General features: G+C 44.0%; 1 protein-coding gene across 4 annotated transcripts in view; it reads right to left on the bottom strand.

The window, feature by feature from the left end:
- Nucleotides 1-18,474: 18,474 nt before the first annotated feature.
- Nucleotides 18,475-25,233, bottom strand: part of NFATC1 (nuclear factor of activated T cells 1) — a 110,618-nt gene continuing 103,859 nt past the window's right edge. For all 4 annotated transcript variants that reach the window (XM_039712260.1, XM_039712263.1, XM_039712258.1 and 1 more), the window contains one exon: nucleotides 18,475-21,007. In XM_039712260.1, the coding sequence (XP_039568194.1) occupies nucleotides 20,958-21,007 (50 nt within the window). In that variant the 3' untranslated portion in view covers nucleotides 18,475-20,957. The remainder of the gene's footprint in view (nucleotides 21,008-25,233) is intronic.

Raw genomic sequence — 25,233 nt, 5'->3', positions numbered from 1 at the left:
AGTCCAAGAGTCTCCATGTTATGGGAGCTACTGCATCTAAACTGAGAGAAAGCGAAGAGGGAATATATTTTGTCTTGGCTCTTTACAACAGTAGTGGTAAAAGTCACTTTGAATTCATGACTTATTGTTGCTTTAAAAGAACCTCGCTTGCTGTCTAGGTATTTTACAGGTGGGCATGGTGTAGGAAAACAGATTATTCATTTATTTTCTAACCTATGTTTTCCTATCTAAATCAGAATTTTCCCTGGACTGTTGCCACCTCTAACTAAAAGCATGGCTTCTGAAACACCTATGACAGCAACACTGAATAGCTACTTTTCTGCCAAGTGGCTTAGAAAATAAGTTGCATGGGGCAAGTATAACTTGAGAGCAGACATGTCTTGCATGACTCATACCAAGCCCTGCCTGCTATTCTGGTAGGCAGGGACATGAACTGGCTTCACATCCAAGCAGCTTTACCTCCTCAGATTCTGTGGCACTTACAGTTGGGGTGAAATCAATGTTTGTTTACTGTGTCTGAGTAAACTAGGGGTGTGGAAAGAGAAGTCCCAAACCTCAAAAGATGAAATGAAGAATTTAAGGAAAGGTGAAAATTGCAGCAGTCTATTTACCACAGATGAGAGAAGAGAGGAATTTTAACTTGAAGAGAAGGTGGGGGGACTTTCCTGTCACTGCTTCTACCTTTGTCCTTGGTTTCTGCAGCACTGTTCCCAGCTGCCAGCTGGAGGAGAGCAGTCTGTGCCTTTGTGCACACTTAGAATAGTAAGTGCTGTGTCCTGGGATTGCCCTCTGCTTCTGCATTCTCAAGACAATTATTTTCACTTTTTGACATTTTTAGTCAGAAATGAAAGCCGCCAAGCACATTATTAAATTCAGCCTCAGTTTCAAGAAAGGGATGATGTGGGTGTGTCTGACCATGACTACAATAAGGAGATGGCTGTTTCTAGGAGAAGAGTGTCAACTTTTATTTTTGGGACAGCCAAGTTGGCAGATACTCTTGGCTTCCACTGCACAATTCATGTGAAATGCAAAAATAAAATAAAAAAAATAAAAGAAGAAAGAAATTTAACTAGTGCTGCCCAAGAAAACCAGACAGACACACATGAAAAAGGAATGATGTACCATATAAAAGCATTAAATACACGCACACACAGGCAGGACTCTGCTTTATAGGATTTGAACCATATGCACATCTACACATACACACACACTAACTCACACCAATAAATCATTTTAGCCAGACTATCTGTCTGGTGTGTGGAACAGAAACACACTTATGAAATCTATTTTCTTATTTTAGCAGCAGGCTAATAATTGATAAAGAGCCAGACCGGGGGCTCTAAGTTTTATATGACAGATATACAAGGCTGCCGTTCTCCTCCTGTGTGCCTTGCCCCTTCTCTTGCCTGCAGCAGCTCCAACCCGTGATCAGGCAGGTCCCCTTCCTGACTGGCACAGACTGGGCTCCTCAGCAGCTGCCCAGCAGCCCTGCCAGGGCAGGGCAGATCTCCTGATTTAGCTAAAGCAACAAGAAAGAAGTAGCCAGTGGCGTGACTCAACAGAGGCAGGAGTCAGCTGTGTGTATGGGCCTGGCCTTGTTTGGGCGGTAGTGGCTGCTGGCTCGGTCCCTTGGGTAAGGTCTGGACACAGGGATGTGCTTCCAACATGGTCCCAAGCCTCCCTCAGCAGCATCCCGGCAGACAGCGTTGGTGTGGGGCTGGCAGTGAGATCTCACTGTAAGGAGTGTGGACAAAGCATCAGGAGCAAAAATGCCCTGGTGGCCCTTCTGTCCCCACCACCTCTGGAGACTCTTGGAGGCAGGGAAGCATGGTCAATGCTAGTGAAAAGAATGGATTACTCTGAGCACCAGGGCTTCCTTCCCTCCTCTATGTGTTGCTTGCATTACAGTGCCAGCCCCAGAGGCTGTATCAATGAGATATTGTCTGCAGTTTATTTTTCTAGGTTGTTTTTCCTCTATCTCTTTTCTGTGTGGACTGCTCTCCACCCTTCTCAAAGCAAAATTTATCATCTCTCAGTGCTAACCCATTTCTGGATGCTGGTGTGACTCCTCTGGTCTGGTCTGGCTTTGGGCAGCTGCTGGCAAAGGGTCAGATCAGGCAGAGGAGAGCCAGACTGGATATGAGCCAGGTTGAGGAGAGATGCCACACCATGGAACCACACATCCCAATGCCACACTGTGGGACCACCCATCCCAGGCTGTGTACTTCCCCTGGAATAATTTCTCCTGAATGACCCTGTGGTTCCTCTGAGTGGTCAGCTCAGACTGGCTACTTCTCCCAGCTTTTTGCACTGTCTTCTGCTCCCCACTCTCCCTCTTAACTCACTACTGACTCTTTGTTCTTTTGATGTGCAGTCAGATTGTGGGAAAGAAAAAGAAAAACATAGACTTAAAATATATTGAAATTGGGAAAAAAATAGTGAAACACAACCCATTCTCAAATGATTTCCATATTGCTTGTCATAACTAAAGGGCAACCCTTTTTCAGGAAATTCCCTTTTTTTGGCCACTTAATACCCTTACATTAAAGGGCCACAACTGCTCCTCAGACTCTCTTGAGAGGCAGGACAGGGATAAGCCCCACTTTGGTGAATCTTGCAAAACAGAGAGTGTGTTTACTTCAGTGTCTGGAGCCTGCCAAGTAAGCCTGCCAAAGGGAGGTGTTGCTGGCTTGGAAAGAGTATTTACCAGGCTTCCCACTAGCAGAAATACCTGATGCTTGTAGTGATCTTCCTTCTGTTAGGCTGTAAGGAGTCCAAGGCTCAGGGGAGGCTGCTTTGTTTGGGCTAAGCCCTACACAAAAGCAGCCAGAGAGAGAAGCTGAACTGCAGGTTCTGATTTTCACTAATTGCATCTGCCTTGATTTTCTCCCCCGCATCATTCCTGTGTAAAAGGACTGGAGCTGCCTCAAGGATATGCCTCCCTTTTTGACTCCAAGACAGCTGGAATGCAGTGTTCAACTTCAAGAAGGCAGTTGTACCATGCACACCCTGCTGAGTAAAGGGAAAAAAATCTGAGTGCCATCAGAAAACTGGCTTCTCCCCTTCCCTACAAGGTCCTCTGCAACCCATCAGCAAAGCAAAAAGAAGCGAAACTTCAGGTTTGGATTCTGAAAGCTATTTTAGCTATCCAATTATCAGTTAAACCATCAGGATTTAAAAGTCAAACTGCATTTAAGATAACAATCACTTCAGATTATGCTTCCATTACAATGGCACCACAGTGCTTGAGAGCAGCTCTGAAGGGGGCTCTCTCTGGGGGACTTTTCTTCCAGGGGCAGTACTACACACCTCAATTCCCTGCTGATCTACAGAGGCAATCACCACTTCTACTAGGTCTGCACAGCAAGGTTTGCTCCAGGTTACCTTCACTTTTAAACCCCATCACTTGTGAAATGATGACTTGTGCCCACCAGGGCTCTCCCATAGAGCAGAAAGAGTTCAGTTCGTAACTGGAGCGTGCTTGTGCTCCTCTGGGTATGGGAGATCTATACTGTGCTGGGGCTGTGGGAATTTGCCAGCTGAGTAGAGATACCACACACTGGGATTAAGGAGAAACAGAATTCCTTACACAGCAGTGCTGACATTTTAATATTAAATCATTGCAAATTATGATGATTGCAGAGTACAGACCTTGGCATCTGCTTCTACCTTGGCATCTGCTTCTAGCCAGAGAGGAAAGGGTAGAGAAGCAAGGCTCTGTCTTACCTTGTGTCCTCTGGGCTGGAGTTTTCCTACTCAGTTTTTGATTGCCATCAGCAGGGATGTTACACTGAGTTCCTATAGTTGGTGCAATGGGTACCACCTTCATCTCTCTTCAAACCTGGTAACCCTATTTACATCTTCAAACAGTTTGACCCAGGAATTTAAGGGAAGTTTTACCTTCTAATCCAAAGTTATATTTGGTTGAGTTTGGCCCTATATGTGGGAAAAACCCCTTGGAGAAGCACAGTAGTTACTATACAGACATAGCTGCTGTTTTTCCAAATGAAACACAGTATTTCATCTGTTTCAATGCTGTTTTAAGTCAAATCAATTTGGCCCATGAGTTGGTCTGTATTTATTTTGCCAGATTTTGTGTTTGGCGTCTGGGTTGGTAAGTTAATAATGACAACAACATGTCTGAAACAAGAAGAAATTAACTCTATTTATACCAACACAAGAAGAATTATGAAAGACTCGAGAAGCCAAATGTCAGGCTTTGGTATGCATGGAATACATTCAGGAGACTACAGAGTTTGGCAACAGAGAAATACCAAGGAGCTGGGAGAAAGGCTGGTTGGAAAGCAGATTCAGGATTCAGGCTTTTGCTGTGGTGGGGAGATTTGATGAAACAAGTAATCTTAGGAGAGGACCACATCTGGTGTAGGTGCCTGGACCAGTGATAATCATATGCCCAGTGCAGACACTGGTGTGTAGCACACTGGCTGTGACACGTGGGCTGGACTGCAACTACTCACTCCAAAAATGAAATGGTTAAGACAACTGCAGAGCTGTCATGCACAGAGAAGTATGTGACATCTTACCAACTGAAATATTTGAGGCCAAACATTGTTACTCATTGGGAGCCCTGCCATTAAGCTCCCTCTCCCCTGATATTTATGATTAACACTTTGAAACATCTGCATTGCCTTTTTGACTCAAAAAAATTCCAGTTAAAGGGAACAAACTTTCTGTAGCAAAGTTTCTGACTGCCAAAAAAGAGAAGACTTACAGAGCAGCTGTCTTTTACCCCGTCTCTTCCCAAGGCAGTAAACAGCCTTTGGAAAAGAGGTATCTTCCAGTGCCCCTGCTCACAGCTCCGTGCCCAGAGATCTCCCCACACCCTGCCAGGAACTAACGGGACACCAGCCCCTCTCGGGCTCCCAGGCTGCTGGAGGGGGAGTGTAGGGGGCAGTGGCCCTACATGTGTCACACCCCCCACCGACACCCACACTCACACACACACCATCCTCTTTGCAGCATTACCTTCAAGGTGCCTGCCCAGGCTGATGGGCTCTGCCTTAGAACAGCTAGGATGGAGGCACTTCCCAAACTCAGGTTTTGGTCAAAACTCCCAAGAAAGGGAAAGCAAGGTTTGTAGAAGATGAAATAGAGACATATGAGTGCAGAAAGCACATGAAAAATACAAACTCAATGATTTTTTTTCTTTTAAGAAACTCTTCCCAATTGAAAGGAGGGGAAACCAGAAAGTACTTGGAAGTAGGTCCTATGGTTGCAGAACCACATTTCTGAAATACAGATCTTTCAAGTATCAAACTACATTGCAGAATGACTAATTGTGGGGTGACTAATCCCTATCTGTCCTCCAAAACTATTACTTCATAGTGGTGAAGAAAACATACCATAAAGATGCTGTTATTGCATCACTCACATTTATTTGCATTGAGAAAGACTGAGCCTTTTGCAGCACTTGTCTGATTACCAAGAGAGATGCTTCTTCCATGCCAGAAAAAGAAAACACCACTTAATATTCACAATTCATCCTGGACAGTTGTAAAGGTGTTTGGTGAAAGCCTTGGGGCTGGGGAGATTGCTTTCAAGCAAAAAAAACCCCACAAACAACAAAACAAAACAAATGAAACAAAACAAAGCAAAACAAAACACCCAAACACCATTCCCCCCTTGCAAAAAAAAAAAAAAATGGTGGAGAGGGAGATGGCAGAAGCAGGGAGATGGCAGAAGCAGATGGATATTCAGATTGACAGAAAATGAAAACCTGCCTTCGTCTTGCTTTCATTAGTCTTCATTATATGACCACAGCTTTAATTGCTGCCCTGCATACATAAGTAATAAAAATGTAAAGTGTTTAAATGAACTGTGGCTCCCAAATGCCATTATAAAAGATTAATGATGAGTACTATTTGCTAACTTAAACGTCTTCAAGAAACACATCTGAGCAGCCCTTGTGGCTAAGATGATATTAGAACAATATTTGCCGGACTACTTGTCTCAATCCATTATGCCCCTAGCTTTGATGGTTTTGATTATTCCATCTTTAGCTAGTCTGAATTCTAGACATATTTGATTGCAATTTATTCATTCCTGACAAGTTATCCCACTCCTTCAATCCAAAGAAAGAGTCTTCAGGTACTCATAGTCATATTCTGTCTTCAAGAATTGCTGATGCTTGCTTTGATGGCTTTTACTGCCAAAGTTGTTGAATATATAATTTATTAGTAGCACTCCAGAAATTACTGTGTGAATTAATACACTATCCAGCTGAAGGGAAAATTACACAACCTTTTCTATTTAAATTGGAATCAGTACCAAGACCCATCTTTGAACTACAACTTTCCCTTGAGGGGCACAGATTTGACTCTGAATTCAAATGTGAGAAAGAAGTTTTATTTTTAAACTGGCACCAAAGAAAAGCCAAGTTTTGACATAGTTCTGGCCATCCACCTATCATTTAACTTAGAAACCCATTCTCAGGGTAAAGCAAATGCTCAAGCAGAGGTGAAGCTACCAGCTCTTGTCTTCTCACTGCTACCATTCAGTGTTTCTTGCATGTTTTACCAATATATTTACCACTGCATCTACTTGTTACAAAGAACTGTGAGGTAGAGACAGCCCATTAGCTCCTGCATCCATGCTCTGCACACAGAGCAGAACAGGTTCCAAAAGCCGTACAGCCCTTGTCCACTCCGCCCACTGAAGTGAGTTACACCTCCTGCCAAAGCTCAGCTTTGGGATGAGCCTGGCTAGCAGCTTTTCAGTGTGCCCCTCTCTGGATGAAGCAAAGGCTCAGATCATGCCTGAACGTTGCATGTGCAGCCAACACAGCAGGGGTAGGATGACAGAACTAAGTCAACTTTCTGATTTTCTGCTTTTTTTGTGCACAGGCGACCACCAAACTTCTTTAACAAAGAGGCACAAACAGCTTTTCCATGGATAAGCACCTCCCTTGTGAAGTCAGCTACAGCTGACACATCTATGGGAATGAAGAGACCTGCACAGGGAAGTTAAACTTTGGTGTGGTGCACTCTGATATTTGGCTTCCAATCCAATCTTTTAATAATACTAACAAATTTGGGAAGACTCATAAAACTTGATGCTTTGTGGCATAAGCCACTTTCTTGCTTTTTAGGATTGCACTAGGATTTTCACAACTGGCAAGAATTTGTTGGCTGAGAGCTTCTGTATGCCATCCTTTCCAACATCACTTGTGGAGGCAAAAAACTAGACCGATGGACCACTAAATGATATATTTCGATGTTCCTTTCTGCTTTAGTGCTCATCTTGCTATATTGCACTGTGTTGACTTTCATAACACATTCTTCTCTGCCAGGAGTGGACTATATTGACTTCTTAAGATCTTCCAGGCCTTCACCTGGTCTCTCACAATATGATATCCAACTTTTCCCATTTGCCGTTCCACTCCCATTAGCTCCCCAGGCTCAATTCTGTGCACATGGTGCCATTTCTGTTTCCCGATCACTGTTTGGAACCTGCCTCCCTAGTAAGTCTGGCTCCTGGCCTCTCATCTCTTCCTGTGCAGTCTTCTGGACTGGTCCCATTCCAATCTGTGGACCAGAATATTTTCCAAGACAACTATCCTCTCTTCAGTGCTTATAATACCCCTGCCCAACAACCACCAAACCCATAGTCTGTTCAGCATCACAGAGTAGACTGATACAATTAAGACCGCAGGGTTAGCTATTTTAGGGGAGAACAGAATTGCTGCTGTTCCCAGGGAGAAAAGAAAGGTCCTGGAGAAAGAGGAACGTGGCTTAGTGTTGCTATTTCACAGCTGGCTGAGCAAGAAATTGGCTCTACTCTTCCCAGCCTCAAAAGTAGGGACAGGAGCCCCAAGGCGTGGAGACTGGCTTGCCAGGTCTTTTAAATCAGTGACAGGAGGAGCTCCTTCCCCTCTCTGCCTCCTTTGCTGTCGGGAAAACTCCTTGGGGTGGTGCTTGGTCTCCTGCAACTCTTCTCCTGCTGCTGCAGCTGCCCTGGAAGCCCCTAGACGTTCCCAGCAGAGTCTGGACGGCTGCTTTGGTGACAACCTGGGCTCAATTTAATGAGAACGTTCACGTTCACTTGCTACACTGGCGGTCTGCCAGCATATTTTCTTGAGGCACATAAGAGAGAGAAGGGAAATGGTGATCTTTAACAGGTTTTTTTGTGTGTGTGTTTTCTGATTTTTTTTTTTTTTATCCAGCCAAACCTGACTGGAATTTCATGGATGAAAGAAAAGGCACTTCTCTAGCCCAGGGGCTTTGTCCCTGCCAAATTATAAGGGCCTACTGCAAACAATGGAGGTGTTAGGGCTTCTAAAAAAATAAAAATGTTGAAAGAATCTTTTATAACGGAAAATATTAGGCAATCTAAATCTCGGGCCAGCTGGTAGCGGGCAGTATAATATAAACTCTTTGGAGGAGAGCTGTGCAAATAATGGATTTTCAGAATTTCTCGTCTCCCACTCCCCGCTCCAAGTTTGAACTATTTTAGCTATTTTCTCCAGCTGAAATTATTTGCCAAATTCAGCCAGTTGCTAAATTGTCCTCAGATTTTTCTTTTCTCCATCGACAGGTTTCTTGTGAAAACAAACCCATTCTCTCACCTCCGGCTCGGAATTACGGCGTTCACCAGTGACACAGTTAGGAAGAAATCTGTTTGTGGTCAGTTCACTCATTTTTCACTGCATTCTCCTTGGAGCTCACACGTTACAGGAACCAATCTGGCCTGATAGCTGCCTGGCAGCCTGCAGGGAGGTTTTCCAGTAGTCTCCACCATCCCTGGACCAGCCAGCGCTGGGCTCGGAGCCCTCGCACAGTGTGGGGCTGGAGGTTCATTAGGCTGTGGTTTTCAGGCTGAGTCTTCGCCGGACCAGTTCATAATAATGATGTTTCTGATGTCAACTGCAGACCAGATGTTGCCCGTCGGTGCCGTGCTGCTGCAGGGGAGTGGCTACACAGGAGGTGGGAGGCTCTGAGGAGCCAATGATCCCGTGTTGTTCCTTGTAAACATGCAGGTGTTAGCTGTGGTGTCCTAGCCAAATCCCGTTCTGGCACTTCACCAGCTCTGGCAGTTTACCTACTTACAATCACCTCTGTGCTCCTAATTGCAGGAGTTGTTTCTCACCTCCCTTCCTTAACAGCACATTTGTGCATTCACGGCTGGCACTGCTACATCCCTACCCTGCTGCTCCAGGGGATGACAAAGCCCACTTCCTGATATCCCCCAGATCGTTTGAGATAAGCAGCAGCCCCATGCCCAGGGCTGGAAGACAGCCGGCCTGCAGAGCCAGACAGAACTGACAGACACCCAAGGTGAGGCTGCAGCAGGTCTGCCCGTGATGGTGGGGCACTATAAATGTACTTAAACAAGCTGCCCGAGCCCCAAAATGTGGCTCCAAAGCAATGAAACGTGGTTGTTTAGCAGTGGCAGGCACTGCTTTGCTTTCAGAGGCTGCTTTATGGCTATTAGTGTAACACAGCCTTCCCTTCCCTTCCCTTCCCTTCCCTTCCCTTCCCTTCCCTTCCCTTCCCTTTTTTTTTGCTTTTTTATATTCTTTCTCTTCTCAGAGAGCCAAATTTGCAAACAGAATATTCAGGTCTTCTGTTTAGGGCTTTAAGTGAATGGTGAGGTGTGAGTGCATATTATAAAGTCCATAAACTGCAGGACCAGACAGATAACGTAGGTTCCTAAGTTCAAAAACACAACACTAAAAATTTTGCCACGAAAGAACTGGAGGTAATTAAAAGTGAAGCAAAACTCCTGGTGTGAGTATAATCTCTTCCTTTTGTTCGTGGTGTTGCATCTTTGTTGGAGGCTGCCATTCTGCACGAGCTCAGTTTGCAAGGCTTCTGTTAATGTCTTGTGCTGCACAAACTGAGCTGGGCAAACTTCAGCTTGGGTTACAGCTCCACAGCCACAGGGATTTCCATCAGGGTGGGCTTGAATCCCTTAATTGCATCAGCAGAGCAAGAATGACCTGAGACCATTGGGAACAAGGCACTGCTCTGAGCTTCAGTAATGTCTGTAAAGCCACACAGGAGCAAAGGAGGGTTAACACAAAAACCTCACATTCAGCAATTTGGCAGTAAACATTCAAAGAACCATAGACTAGCTTGGGTTGGAAGGGACTTTAAAGATGATCTTGTTTCAACCCATCTGCCATGGGCAGGGACACCTTGCCCTGGATCAGGTTACTCAAAGCCCCATCCAACTTGGCCTAAACATTGTACACAACCAAGGCTAAAATACTATTTTTTCCATTGTCCTCACCACACAGACACTTGAAACGCTGTCAACCTTTGCTTTTAAATCTGGAACCAGGACACATTCCCTATCTGAAGCTCAGTACAGAACACTCCTTCTGAAGCTTCCTTTTTGCAATTTGAAATCATGATGGAAACTGTACAGAGGAAAGATTGTGTTGTAGCTACAGGCCTTCTAAAATAATTGCTTCATGGATAAATGGATAAATATTGACAGTCAGCACTGACTTCTATTTTTATGCAACATAACTGAAAAGTTATACATATGAAACACAACAAAAAATGTCTTTCTGAAATAAGGAACAAAACCAATTTCAAGTATAAACAAAACAAGTTATTTTGGGGCTTCTATTTTTCTTTTTTTTTCATTCCTTTATCATTACTCTATCTGTGAGTAAAACCCCAACACAGATTTCTTTGGGAATCTTTGAGGTTGTGTAAATACATATTGTTGCTAGGTTGTGAAGCATCCCAGCTCCATGAGACACAAGCTGCACACATTAGCAGACTAGGAATAAAACTATCAAAGGCCACAGGATCTGACTGACCCGGGTTTCTGTCACAACAGCCCGGAGACAGCGGCAGCAGGTAATGGCCCAATTCCTTCCGGTAGGAGATGCATCCCTCAAGGATGTGCATCCATCTGTGGCAGGGACAAAATTACTGGTCTAGAAACATCAGTATTGGTCTAGGAACTTGAAATATTGTAAGACTAGAAACAGCAGCATTTATATTAACAGTATTGTTCAAATTTTTTTGAACACGATCATTGCTCCTGCACTGAGATTTTCTCTTCACCGTGTTCAGTCTCTCAGGTTGCAGCCTGGGACATTGCAATGAGAGAAGGACAGGATTTGGCCTCCCCAGTTTGGTATATACGGGCAGCAGAGAGCCTTCTTCAGCTGAGTAAGAGCCTGTGCAGTAAGTTCTCCCTGACTCAGTGCCTGCTGAGTGACTCACTGGTCACTCATCTCTTGCCTCCCTGGCAGCCTCTCTTAAAGCCTTTCACCAGATGCTTCTGGTTTACCCCCTTGCACACATCCCTCAGTGCTTTACACCATCCAAAATGAGACCCCCTCCAAGACCTGATGTGCAGACAGCATTTTCCTCTCTCCAAACCTGCCTGTCTAGGATGTCAATCAGCAGAAGGTAGGAACAGGAAATGATGGGATTGCCGCGGCCGTGCTCGTGTGCCATGCAGCTAAGTCACTGAGCTGCTGAGCAAAGAGAAACTGATTGGAGGCTGGCGGGAGCAGGCATGACCTCAGAGACACAAGTTCAGCCAAAAGTCCCCAGTCAGGACAGGTGGCTAACAGGACTTGAACTGCTGATAATCAGCATCTCTGGGTCCAAGAATGCAGCCAGACAGAGCCTGGAAATCAGTTGGGATGAGAGTGATGCAATTTCACCTTCTCTGAAATCAGCTGGGATGAAAATCTCCTTTAAAGAGCCAGGATAAGGCTGAGGCACATGAGTTTTCCCTTCTACAAGGCAGCCAAAGGGCAAAGTGTGTAGCACAGCTGATGCACTGACCCTTTTTTGGACTGCAATAAAGCTAATTGTCTTCTATTCCCTTCACCCTTTCTCTGTTTTTTGCACAACATGACTTTGATCATAAAGCTCTGGAGAAGCAGGATCTTGAGCCCAACTCTGACCTCACTTATTCTGGCATAATTCAGGAATAACTACAGTCGTACTTGTAGAAGATCAAAATCAGTCCAGTTCCTTTTAACTGGGCAAAATTACTGGTCCACAGAAAGAAGAAAATAATCAAAGATGTGAACAATAGAGCCAGCTGAAGAAGAATACTGTATTTTCCTCTTCTAAGTTCAAAATTTTTTTTGCTAGTTCTTTATATAATGCAAAATTTTATAGAAGAAAACAAAAATTGGAAAATTCCCATCAGCTGAAACGATTCCTGATATTGTCTCCAGTGGCAATTTGTATTATAAGACAGAATATGGCACTGCTGGGATGTGTGGTTTCACTTATTTAAGTGCACTGACTGAACCCATTGGCCAAAATCAAGTGGATATTCAGAAAACAGAGCTGAGAAAACACTGCTCTTTTCCCATCCTTGTGTATAAGGTCAGTGCTGAGGAACAGCATACAGCAGGCAAAACTTGTGTAAGCAGGCCTTACTGAGCCGCCATGATCAGTCAGCTACAAACCAGCCAGGAGCTAAAACAGCTCTCCAGGGATCACTGAGTGTCCTGCTGTGACTGCCATCCCTGCAGGTTGGGTTTCAATGCCAAGAGCACCTGAGAACGCCCAGGGTTCAAAGCCCCTGTGCTCTCCAGGGCTGCTGGGGCAGCTGGATGCTCAGGAGCTCACTGGGATGCACGCACAGCACGCGACGAGCTGACAGCGCAGCCAGTGAGAGGGGGAAGCTTGGATGTGGTGCCTTGCCAAAAGGGTGTCTGCCTGCCAAGCTACAGGCGCTGGGAGAAGACAGGAGGAGAGAGGAACCCCAGGCACTGACTGGCTTTTTCTTCCATCTGAGAATAGGTCCAGATTAACTGCATGTGTGACCACAGAGGCTTCAACTCATTCCTCATCATGGTTATGAAGCATGGCTGTGAAGCACAAAAAAATGCAAGAAGCAAACGTATTTAGAGCTTTCACATAGTACGGTGCTGCGTTGCGTGAGTTTAGCAAATGAGAGGCTTTATGAGCAGTCATCCCTCTTAAGCATGGAAATGGCCCAGGGAAGCTAAAATCTTGATTTCTTGAATCAAAAGATCCCAAAGGATTTTGACCAAGTACCATGCCAGCTGTTGGGTCCACACCAGTTCTGAAAGAGCTCAGCAGCATCAGCTGTGTGTTTGAAGGAGCCAGTGGCAGAAGAGGTCCCCAGCACTGGGAGGCAAGCACAGGTACCCTCTTTTCTTCTGAAAACTGCCCTCAGACTGGGGAGGGCTGACTGAATCCGCTGCGAGAGTCTGGATAAAGCACCAGCTTTATGGAAAGCACAAACCCCAGGCCAGGCTGCCTCAGTGTCCTTTCAAGCTGAGCAGTTCAGACACATTAAACTGATACATATCTGCCCCGAAATAAATGGCCTTTCTGTGTTTTCCATCAGCCAGCGCAGCCGGCCGGTGGAAGTGACACCCTGCAAAACCATGCTGTGATCTGCATCAGGAGTGAAATGCGTCAGCAGACACGCGCAGCGTCTGTTATCCCACACTTCACAATGCTGGCTGTGAGGAAAGGAAATGAGGGGTTTTGGGTCAACCACTGGACGAGTAGGTAGCAGTGATGAGTGATGTGCTGTTCCTGGGCTTGACCACTGCTTTAGAGCTCAGACTGTGCACTTGAGTCACCAAAAATGCACATCCTTCAGCCACAAAAATGTTTTAAACTCAGCAGCTCCTTAAACAGTGTGTTATATAAGAAGTTATTTAACATTATTTGTCAATCAATAATTCCTTAGACCTGTAAAGCTCATACAGATCACATGCAATGGAACCACAAATATAACAAAAAATTCCCATCGTTATTTTTAGCACCAAGTTCATTTCTTTAGTTACTGTTTGGTACACACACATATTTTAGATAGGGTGGGGTAGACTAAGCCTTTTTTGGCTTAGACACACCCTTTAGAAAGGGTGGGGTAGACTAAGCATTTTTTTGCTGGATCTATGCCTTTATGATGCTCTTTACTACAGGACTACCTGCTTCACAGACACATCCTGCTAATGCGGTGGTCCTGGCCCTCTTGGTCACTGGCAGCAATACCAAGGGGTTGGTCTGCTAAAGGCAACATCCCCCTCTGCAAGCTGGGATCACTGCTAGAGAAGCCCTTGCACCCTCTGCCTACAAACATTGCCTAAGGTCTCTGGTGCCTGTCAGCTTACATTGAAGCAAGAAGAGTGCTGCTATTGAACCGTAGAATCATAGAATGGATTGGCTTGGAAGGGACATTAAAGCTCATCTAATCACAAACTCCAGTAGACCAGGTTGCTCAGGGCCCCATGCAACCTGGCCTTGAACACTTCCCTGGATGGGGTATCAACAGCTTCTCTGGGCAACCTGTGCCAGTGCCTCACCAAGCTCACAGCAAAGAATTTCCTCCTAATAACAGGGAGTTTCAAGCAATTACCTGCCTTGAGGGTGGCCCTGGGATGAGCCAGGTGCTTTGCTCCTGTGCTTCAGAGGGCATGTAGTGCTTGAAGGCAGCAGCCCTCAAAGTGTTGTCTCATCCCTCCACCATACCCCCTCACATTGTATGGATTAAACCCTGAAATTACTGACTTTCTAATTTGTGACTGAGAGTTTTTTCATCTCACTTGCCTCTGTTGAAATTGTCTTTCTAAAGTGTCAGTGGCAACATGCACTGCAGGGAAAACCAAACCAGAAATTCCTACATGGGTCTGAGTGTTTGTGTAGATGCTTAGTTGTCATTTGCATGGCTGGGGTCACCAGTCATGAGAGGGGTTGCACCAGAGCACACCTGAAAAAACCCAGTGCCTCCTTCTCCCAGGGCCACTTCCCTGATGAAAGAACTTTGCTCTTGAAGACAAGGAGGGACAGGGAAAGAGTGCTGGGGTTCCCCCCCTCCACACCTCCTCTGCCCAGACCACACTGCTCAGTTGGAAAGTTAAAGAAAATAGACGAGTTTTCATACACCCACCTCTGCAGACTCATCCTGCAAGTTAGGCAGAGTTTGTTCTCCCTCCCTCCCACGCATCGCCTCTGCTACTCAACCTTGGCCCTGGAGCCCCTTCTCCCATCCCCCCTCTGCTACTGGGCGGAGAAGTCACCATAAACCCACTTTAATTGCTCTGACCAGCACGGTCTCCCCTGGGCATGTCCCAGGGGTGCACTGGCACCGAGTTTGTTTCTCCAGGTGTACTGAATTGTGGCTGCTCTCAGCCCACGCTGAGCTCCGGTGGGGCCGTGCAGCCCGGGCCCCGTGGGCTGTGCTGTGGTGGGTCTCCCCTCCCTGCCTGGCTGGCGGCGCTGGGTGGGAAAGGCTGTGGTTCCTGCTGCCTTCTCAAGAAGCTTTCTGCTGGAGCCATCACGATGTGCTGGCTGAGCACGTGGGGCTCAGCACCAGAGGAATGGCTCTCTGTGTGTGGGGTGGGGGAAAAGCATCAGAGTAACTCATTATATACACCGAAAGGTGTGGGCTTAATTTAGTGTCATCATCTGAACAGGGCCGATTTTTTTTGTAAAATAAAATGTAAAAGAAACCTGTAAAAAAAAAAATAAAAAGAAGAGATTTCCATGGGGATGAGAGCTGGATCAGCTTGGCCCAGGCAGGAGCCCTGGAAAGGGTCCAGGGAGAGAAAGATCCATGAGGAGTTTCCTGCACAGAAACTGTTCAAAAAATTGGGCAGAGGCAGTGTACATGTGACGTCTGTGTGGCTCTGCTTGGGTGGAAGGGGAGCTGTTGTCTGGGAAAGCAGCCCATCCCAGAGATTTGGAGGGGAGAGAGTGGGAAAGAAGGTGCAGTCTTGATCAACCTGATCCAAAATAATATGTGGTTTGTATTTTCTAAGTAGAAAATTAAAGAAAAAAGGACCCCAAAAAAGTAAGTAGAGCAAATGATTTCAGGTTGGAGGAAATATAATTTTTCCTATTAAAAACCAAAACAAACCAGACCAGAAAACTCCCAGATTTTACAGTGAAAAGATTCGTGACATGCACTGAAATATTTTCTGGCAAGGCCCAGAGGTCCCTCCTCCCCCCATGGCACCACAAAGCTGGTGTTATTGGAATGTCCCCTGCCTGGATGGGAACATTATCACACGGAGCTTTGGGACTCCACACCATGTGTGTTCTTGGAGGTTTTGCAGCTCTGACACCAGCACCCATTGCCAGTGTTTTCTTTGTTGCTTTGGACCCAAAAGCTCTCCATCAGCAGCACTGGAAACAGGATGGGTACAGGAGCTGAGTGTGAAACTAATTCAGAAGAGGTGCTGGAAACTGACACTGACGGCATCTTTGGAAACTGTTTCACCAAGCTGAAAAAAAAGGGATTTCCTAAAATGACTGAAAATGAATTTGCCACATCTGCAAAGAGTGGCTTGTGGGTTATCTGTCCCTGAAAATAGCTAAGGAAACACTACACTCAGCAACTTTTCAGTTTAAATGACAGCTGCTAATGCGCCCATGGGCGATGGCAAGTTCCAGGTACATTACCAGTTGTCTTAAATCCTGAAAACACAACTGTTTGAATTGTTAAAGCTCTACGAGTTTGCACAGTACAAAAAGACCGTCTCTTTGGCCAAAAAAAAGCTAGTTTTGGATTCAAGGATGACCTGAAATTAAAGCCAACAGTTTGAGAATCTGTAATTGATCTGCTCAGAACAAATTATTTGGCTACTTGAAGGGAATCCAAATTTTTTTTTTTTAAAAAGAAGTTCAAAGAAAAAAAATATTAACTTGTTGAGAAAGAGGAAATTGTATGGGCAAACTAAAATAAGCAAGAGTTTGACCTCCATATTGGGCAAGTGTGGAGAAGGTGGAGAAGAGAGGACTCAGTTTGATGAACAATCCAATCAGTGCTTATGACATAAAATTAGACTCTATGTTTGAAAAAGAGCTACAGAAATAAAAATTATTTTATGCCATTGACCTTAACACTACTCTGTTATGTACTTGATGAGGGGGATTTTGTTTTATTTTTACTGTGACACATTCAATTGATTTACAGTGATGAATGCAATAAAATTATACACATGCTGAAGGAAAGCTTAGCTTCAAGGCAGTACAACTCTGTCCAAGAAACTTAACTCCTCGAAATTTGCCATTTTCAGCTGGAAAGGAAAATCTCAAAGGCATGACTCCAGCAGGGCTATTTAGTCAAACAGTACCAGATGGATGTGTGGGATTCACCTTCTGCTTTGGTTATGAATGAAAGCAGTCATTTAGGAGTTTGCTGAAGGCTATTTTTGCCTGGAGAAGTCTGGTCAAGATAAGGTTAATGTAGCTGTGCCTGGGTCTGCTGTGCTTTGAGTGAAGGATGTGTGGAAATGGGAGGGAAAGGAAGCTCGCAGGAAGCCAGGTAACACAATGACTGAAGTACATTGCTTGAATGAATTCAGTTTGTGACATTTTGTTGGGATACAAAATGTCATGGTCTCCAGAATTGTGACTGAGTTTTCAGTATTTTCCTTTTTCCAGGAACCTCACCAACAATACAGCTCATGCTGTCCGTGAGGCATAAATATCACTGTTTCCACCCTCCAGACTTGGAAGCAGAGAAAAATTCTTTGACTAATCTTTGAAGAGCTGGGCCCTATCTGGGTTTTGATGGGCTTGGAGCATCTGCCTCTCTTTAAATGGCCAGGGCTTGGGTACCAGCCCCAGGGAAGCCAGGTGTGATGGACTAAGCAGGGGGTGACAGTTCATACTTACAGGAAGAGAAACCCAAGGCAGAGAAAGATCTTTCACCAAAGACTTCAATGCATATTTGTGTCTCCTTCTCCCTGAGGATTTTTAGAATGCTTTTAAAGTGCTTATGTAGACCCAGACTACTGTGGTAGACATGATGCACATTTTCCATCTTGTCCTGAAAAATTGAAGCAGCTCAGGTTTTCTCAGCATTTCATGGCCCATCAGGTGTCAGATGTTGGTACTTACAGAGGCACCACCTGATGAGCTGATAGAAGCCCAGAGCTGTGTTCAGCCCAGCTTTGACTAAGCTGACACCCTCCTGTTGCCACTTCGCCTCTGGGGCAGAGCAGTGAGGAGGTTCAGGGAGTAGGACGTATCATACAGAGCAGATCCATCGATCGCATCATAGGCAGCTGGTGGCCAGAGATCCCCTCCTGCCAGTCCATGGCCAGCCCTTCTATCTCAGGGCTACCAAAGCCCTCAGCCTAACAAAAATGTCTCTTCCATCTACTGCACTGAAGGCGACAGATCCTAAGGCCACCCTTAGCAACCCACACGTTTCAGAAATAGTTCCAGGGAGGGCAAAAGAAACTGTTGTCCAAGCAATGCTCACAGATGCCAAGTACTTTGTTGCATGATCAGTAAGGTAGCTTGTTTTACCACTTAAAATTCATCCAAAGGGCTCTTTTGAATAGTCAGAATCATCCCTGGCAGAGGTATTTTTGAACATACCTATTTTTGAACATACCTACACTCCAAGTTCAGAGTGTTGTGGCTTTTGGGTTTTGCTTTGTTTTCAAAAAGGTTGATGAAAATCATTTTCCTAAACTGACAGAAACAACCATAACACATGTACAGAAACAAGATAGCAGTCTCATACAGGAAATATTTCTGCTTTCGTTTTTATTTTATGAATACATATACAACAGATGCATAATCTTCCATTATCTAGGCTTAAAAGTAACAGGTTGGGGTATTTTTTTTCCCAAAATAGCTTAAAGAGGAAAATAAAAATCATAATGAAGGAGCTGCAACATAGCCAAACCATACATTCAAAAACTTTGCTAAAATTACTGCTGAAATGTGCCTCTGTGTGTATGTGTGCATTGTCCTGCACAGTTAAAGCCTCATCCAAGATATTTAGTATATGGATTAAAAAAAATGCTTTGGCATAATCAGAGATTCCTCCATGCACAGTTCATTGACATTTCTGAAATAATAAGAGAATAAAATCTGAGGACTGTATCATATATAATTTCCTCTTCTTGGTTGCAATGTCTTTAAATGCAGTGGGGAAATGAAGAGGAGTCTGTTGACAAGAGACTTTGCTTCCACAATAAGATGGTTATATTAGCAAGATGCAAGCAGCTTCATATAGAAGAGATGGAGAGATATATGTATATAATTTAAAAATGCTATTTGATATGAGAAAAGATTTTTCAAGATAACATAAAATGAACCACTCTAAGACTAGCTTCCAGCAAAACATTTTGCTTTATTGGTTCTATTTTCTAGCTACAAGTCAAGCTGACATCTGTCGAGCTTTTAACTTTTCATATGGCAGCCTATAAGAAACATTTCATGCAACGTCTACAATGCTAAATACAGGGTAAATAATTGGGATTAAACAGGTGAGGAATAACAGACTATTATAAAGACCAGTAACAGCATATTATGTACATAGAGCCATATTATATTCTCATGTCTTCACAGTAATGTGCAAATGTGACAAATATGGCTTTCATCTTTTTCCCTTAAGAAAGTAAGACATAATTATACAGAAGAATGTTTTAAAACACTTAGTTGGATTTCACCTTTTTGTGAAACCTGTTCAGTCTTCATTGCATCAGGGTTACAGAGCCACCCCAGTTTGGGGGTGTAGTTCAGGTGTGTTTCCAGGAGGGGGCACAGATTCCTAAGGCACAATATTAATGTTAAACATTTTTAATTTAGTCATGCTATTTTATTTTAGTTTAGTTTTTATTTTTAATTTTTTTTTGTTTATGTGAAGTAATAGGTCTTTGCTAGTTATATAATAAGCGGTTGATTGTAAAAAGTACAATGTTGAAGGCTACACTACATGCCTACTTGTAACTCCAGGAACATTAGCTAATCTGAAAACACACTATACAGCGCTGCATGTGAAACCAAGGTGGGTTTTTGGTAACATCCTTTTCCATACACGTAGCAGAGAGTTATAAGGCTTCTGCGGAATAATAATATTATAACTGAACAAATATTTTACACTCTTCCATAATGGTATTTACAATTACTATAACTCATATTCTGACATTTGGTAAATAACGTGTATCTTATATGCATCCTTCTTGCCTATCTAAAGTGCTTGCTTAACTGCGTGAGGAAAGAAAATGCATACCTGCTTCAGGTGCAACAAACCCTCAAAAAAAGTAGCTGAAATATTTGCTGTGGATTTGAAATGCATTCTCAGAAATTGAAATTATTGCTAAATTCAGTGCCCTTACTAGGCAATCATCTATATTATTTGTCATATATAAATATATGCATATATACTAGTATGTATGTACATGCATACATATTCATCTATCGTGTAAAAGATAGATTTCAATTTTTTGTCCATCAACCTTTTTTATTTTGTGCTATTCAACTCACTTGTGCTATGACAGAAGCTGGATCAAAATCAGAATCTTACCATGCTACTACTACCAACCCTATGATTCATTAGCACGTAATGAAAGCAATATGCAAAAAGAAAGCTGAGATGATGATGAATCAGGAGGCTTTTGAAATGCACTGAGAATAAGGCAATAGGCTGTACATTACAGCAGAGGAAAAGCTGAGGAAATTCTGGAATTCATAAACGTGTCTTACTGGAGTTGGGACTGCTCTCCCTACTCTGCTGCAGAGTCCTATGCTTTTTTCCAGTATCATTCTCCAGAATTCAAGCTCTAGAGTTTCTGCACCTACCAACACTTGTAATGGTAGGAAATTCAAAGCTTATTAAAAATGCCCTGATGCCACAACCTGGTAAAATAAGGCACTTCCAGGGCTGTATTCCAGCAGTGCCATGCCAAAAGGATCAGCAACGGGAAGAAGTGCTCAGATTTTGCTGAGTTTCCTAGTTTTGTCCCATGAAATGCGCCGTCTTGGAGCATACTCCTTCTACTCTCTTTTGAGATGATTTTCTTTAAAAAAAGCTGTTTCATCAGTTGAAGTTGAGGAGCTACTTCTCTGTAAGCAAGAGGTAAATCTTCAGTTCCTGACATTCATTAAGGTGGAAGATCAGAGTGGTACCAGGCAACGTCTTCAGTTCATTCGGTATCTCCCGACTCAAGGTGATGTGCCAGCCAAGTCAAAAGTGTGTAATTCATACCAGACCCACACTGAAAGCTATGAGTGGACATTGGTGCTGGAAAGGTCGTTCCTTATAATTTCATTTACTGCAAAGAAAGAAGACAAGAAAAGGAATCTATTAGCATCCTGCTTGCTGCAGGCAGTTGTTCTCAGTCCACAACCCACCCGAACTTGCACTCATTCCTTGACAGCTTCAGTACAACTCTGAACAGTAAGTGTGGCATCACCAGGTAGCTTGTACAGGCTGATCACAGTGCAGACCCAGAAGGATTAACCAAGGTTATTAACATGCTAAATACCGTGTAAAACCAGGCATCACAAAACCAGCAGCATCCTGGATCCTTGACTGCATCAAATATACTTAAAATTTCAAATTGGTTACAGATAAAACATTTCATTTGCTCTAGAACTGCTCAGAAATGCAAAGCCAGGAGGACCACAGAAGAGCCTAGAATAATCTACTCCTTCCACAAAAAGTGCTGCTTGGAAAGTATGTTAGCCATGGTAGGTACTGGTGGCAGAAAGCTGCCAGTCACTGAACCTGGGTATGTGCAGCTGTAATGCCTAGATATAATACAACTTCACATGCTGATTTTTTCCACTGTGACTTGATATTAGGGAAAAAAAAAGAAAAAAGAAGAGAGGAAACTGGAAACTGCTGCATGCTTGCCCATTCCCTGGAGCTGGTAACACGTTTAAATATATACCCTCCCATCACAGTGACCAATGCATATGGACATGCACTCTTTACATCCAATGAGAAGGACAAACAAGTTAAAAAACTCTCCTGGCAAGAGTCAGAGGAGAGAGTAAACAAGGTCTGCTATCTCAGCATCAGCCAGCCAGACTGCATCTCCACTGATAAAGAGTTGTTTTCTTTATTCATGAGTCTTCTTACTTTCTTTTCCCCCTCCCCTGAAGATCATCAAGCAATACAGTTTCCCACACTCCAGTTATGTCCATGTGATTTTTGGCAGATGGACAGGAAATGACTGAACCTGGCAAAGGTCATCGACACAACATCCTTTTTATTTCCACTCCACCTCCCTACAGCAACTGCCACCACCTGATTTACATGGAGATAGACAAAATGCCACCAACAGGACTATCACTACTTCTGAGCTTCTCTAGTATTGCAAGGACTGGGAGACACCTGCCCACGTCATGGAAGCACCACGGATAAGCCTGCATTTTCCTTTCCTTGTGAGCTGCTCTTCACAGTAATCCAGATAACTTCATGTGTTTACTGGAAAAGACTAAGCCTGTGTAAAACCAGTTTCCTGAAGCAATTAGTTGGGTACGTTTGGTGTTGGTTTTTATGGCTTGTTGTTTTTTTTTCCTGCAGACCTATTGCCCACTTAGTAATTGCAGCACATGAATCAGTCAGGATTTGTGTCACAGGTCCTGGCCACCAAAACCAATTCTACCAATGGATACACACACCATACTTCAGAGAGGAAATATCAGTTGCCTTTGTAACTATCTATTTACATCAGCAAACTGAGAAGTATGGAAACGAGCTACGAAAAGACAAAGCAGTTCTTCCCCTTGAGAGTGCCGTGGAGTTAATCTTTAATATTACCAAAAACAAATTCAAGCAGAAAGCCCTGCACTGAGGCAAAGACTGCTCTGCATGCATCCAAACGCGACCAGAAGTGCCGCCCCATTTACAGGTGGCCAGACTCCAGAGAGCTTTAGGGACTGAGTTTCTGCCTTGAATGCAAACAGCATTCAATTTCTGTGGAATTCTGCCATGATGCTTTTGTAAAGATTGCTTCTGTGATAAACTTCTCGAGGCACTCTCAAGTCTGCAGCAAGACCACAGTGTTCCCTTTGTGTTTTACTTGACAGTGAAAACAAATTCTCCTACCGGCCAGGCAGCATCACAGTTTTACTAACTTTCCCTCAAAGCTTCTGGTAAATCAAATAAAATTAAGACACTAGTCAGGGACTAGACAGACACTCTTTGTACAGTTACTTAGTGCTTAGAAACATTAAATAATGAATCTTCACAGTGCTTCCGTAAAATGTGAACATAAATATCACTGGTATGGGGACATGCAGGTGGGAATGTGAAGGGCCTCCCCATCTCAGTCAGGCCTCCCCATCTCTGACTAATGCTGTAGCACTTGCTGAGTTACTCTTCCTTCAGTAAAACTTTCAAAAGCAACAACCTCAACCTGCTAGCTCATGATTTCCCCTATTAAAGCATGTAGCAATGGTATTTTGGAAGCAACTTGATGACATGAGCTGAAGGTCCAACTCCAAAACCAGCTCAGGCACTCAAGAGGCTGCCCCTTCCAGTCACTCCAGGTATCTCCAGCTGATCCTCTGTCACTTGAGCGCTGCAAGACACGTCTTACTCCAGATATGACACAACTTTTCCTTTCAGCTGGGAGCCCACCTGCCTTGGCTCAGGCCATGAGACCACAGTGCTCCCTGAGTCACACTCTCTCCATCTCTCAGCAGCCAAATCAATTTGTCCCCAGCTGAAATCACTCATATTTTGTTACTGACTCACAGCAGTTTATTGCTTGTTTTTATTTTATATTACTTTCTTAAGAGAGGTGGACTTCTGCTACCTTGATGAGTAAGCCTGGTGTCCTCATATAACAACATCTGGCAGCTGTTCAACAACAGTCACTAGACAATGGCACCACGGACTTGGGAGACAGCTGAACCTCAACCCAAGTGAATCCATTGCCACCAGACATCACAACCAAACAGCCAAACCACCAAGAGGACACTCAACATCTCTCTCCTCCACAGTGGTCTGTGGACAGTGTGGCTCAGACACAGCTCTCTTTATTTCACTATTTCACTTGCTGTTTGTGAAGACCCACTGCAGTGTCAAAAATGCAAAATATTCCAAACAATGCAGTGGAAAAAACCTGCAGAGAAGGACAAGGGTGCATGCAAAAGGCCCAGGTGGGGGAATACGTGGCAGCACAGCTGACCTTGAAGCAGCAGACAGCTAGCAGAGAAAGGGGAAGTGTGATTCGAGCGGGCTTTCCCTCACTGCCCACCCAGACACCTGAGGCTGCAAGGAAAACCCTCTGGTGGGCGGAAACGGGGGAAAACCAGGAGGCAAGCGCATGTGAAGTGTGCTGGGTGATGCCTGCTGGGTTTGCTAGAAGGATGCTTCCTGCTACCCTCAACTGCATGGTCCAGCACTCTCATGAGGACCCTCCACATTTTTTCTGATTTCTGGAAAATTTACTTCCTTTTAGTACTCCAAAACATGTTAACATTTCTGTTGCATGCTAGGAAATATTTTATTTTGATCAAATGGAATATCTTGGAATGTTTTGTTTGACCCCAAACTGATTTTTCTTTTGTTTGGCAAGAAAACATCAATATTCTCATTGTAGGCTGACCCAAGACTGTCCTTCCCAACAGCAAATCAAACCTCTGTTACTGAAGTGTGGTTCTGCTGAAGCATCCTGTGTATCCATCCACACCAGTGTTACAACTACCAGTACTGTCAGTTCTTTGGGAAAGAGCATAAGAACAAGCACACCTCCAGTGGTGCTGTCTCTGGTTCTTCTTTCCTCTGCTGGAGGACTTTGTGAACCAGAGGTCTGCACCCTTTCTTCTAATGGACTTTGACGAACTTTCTCCCATCAGGTTTTCTAGTGACCTTCTGAACCTGTTTGGGCCTTCACAGTGTCCTGTAGCAATGGGTTCTGCAGTGTACATATGTGAGGGTGGAAAAAGTTTTTTTTTCCTGTTTTAAATTTGTTTCTTGTAAATTTAATTCATGTATCAAGTAAATGAGCTGACCGTTCCCTGTTCACTATCTCCTTTGCCATCTATCCCTTTGGTATCCTCAGAGCTCCACTTGGTCCTGTAGGACTACTGCAGAACTTCCCAGAGAGGCAAAATCTGATCATGCAGATAAAGTAATTGACACTTTTGGCTTTCACATTTGTAGCAATATATTTATTATATAGTTAAGGAGAATCAGCTGGTTGCAGTCTTGAATGCTCAAATTTTGAATTATAAACCTGCTACTATTGCAGGAGGATTGTGCATGCTGCACAGAACAACAGTATCAGTGCAAGCAGTATTTTGGCCCAGGTTTGAGTTTCATTCCTAAAGCAAACACTGGTCTTTGATTCCCCAGCTGCTTGGATACACATCCATTCATGTCTGCAGTACCATTCCAGGAGTAGATGGGTTTTGAATAAGCACAACATTCTTCAAAGAAAGGTTCTAATGGCTTTACACTGATTTTTAAAACAACATAACCTGAGTACTAACAAAGACCGTTTCATAACCAGGACAAATGAGATCCAAATGATTATCCAGC

This window comes from Passer montanus, unplaced genomic scaffold (assembly GCF_014805655.1).
Source record: "Passer montanus isolate IOZ18808 unplaced genomic scaffold, ASM1480565v1 scaffold26, whole genome shotgun sequence".
Taxonomy (NCBI): Eukaryota; Metazoa; Chordata; class Aves; order Passeriformes; family Passeridae; genus Passer; species Passer montanus.
This window is presented reverse-complemented; position numbering and strand designations above follow the sequence as displayed.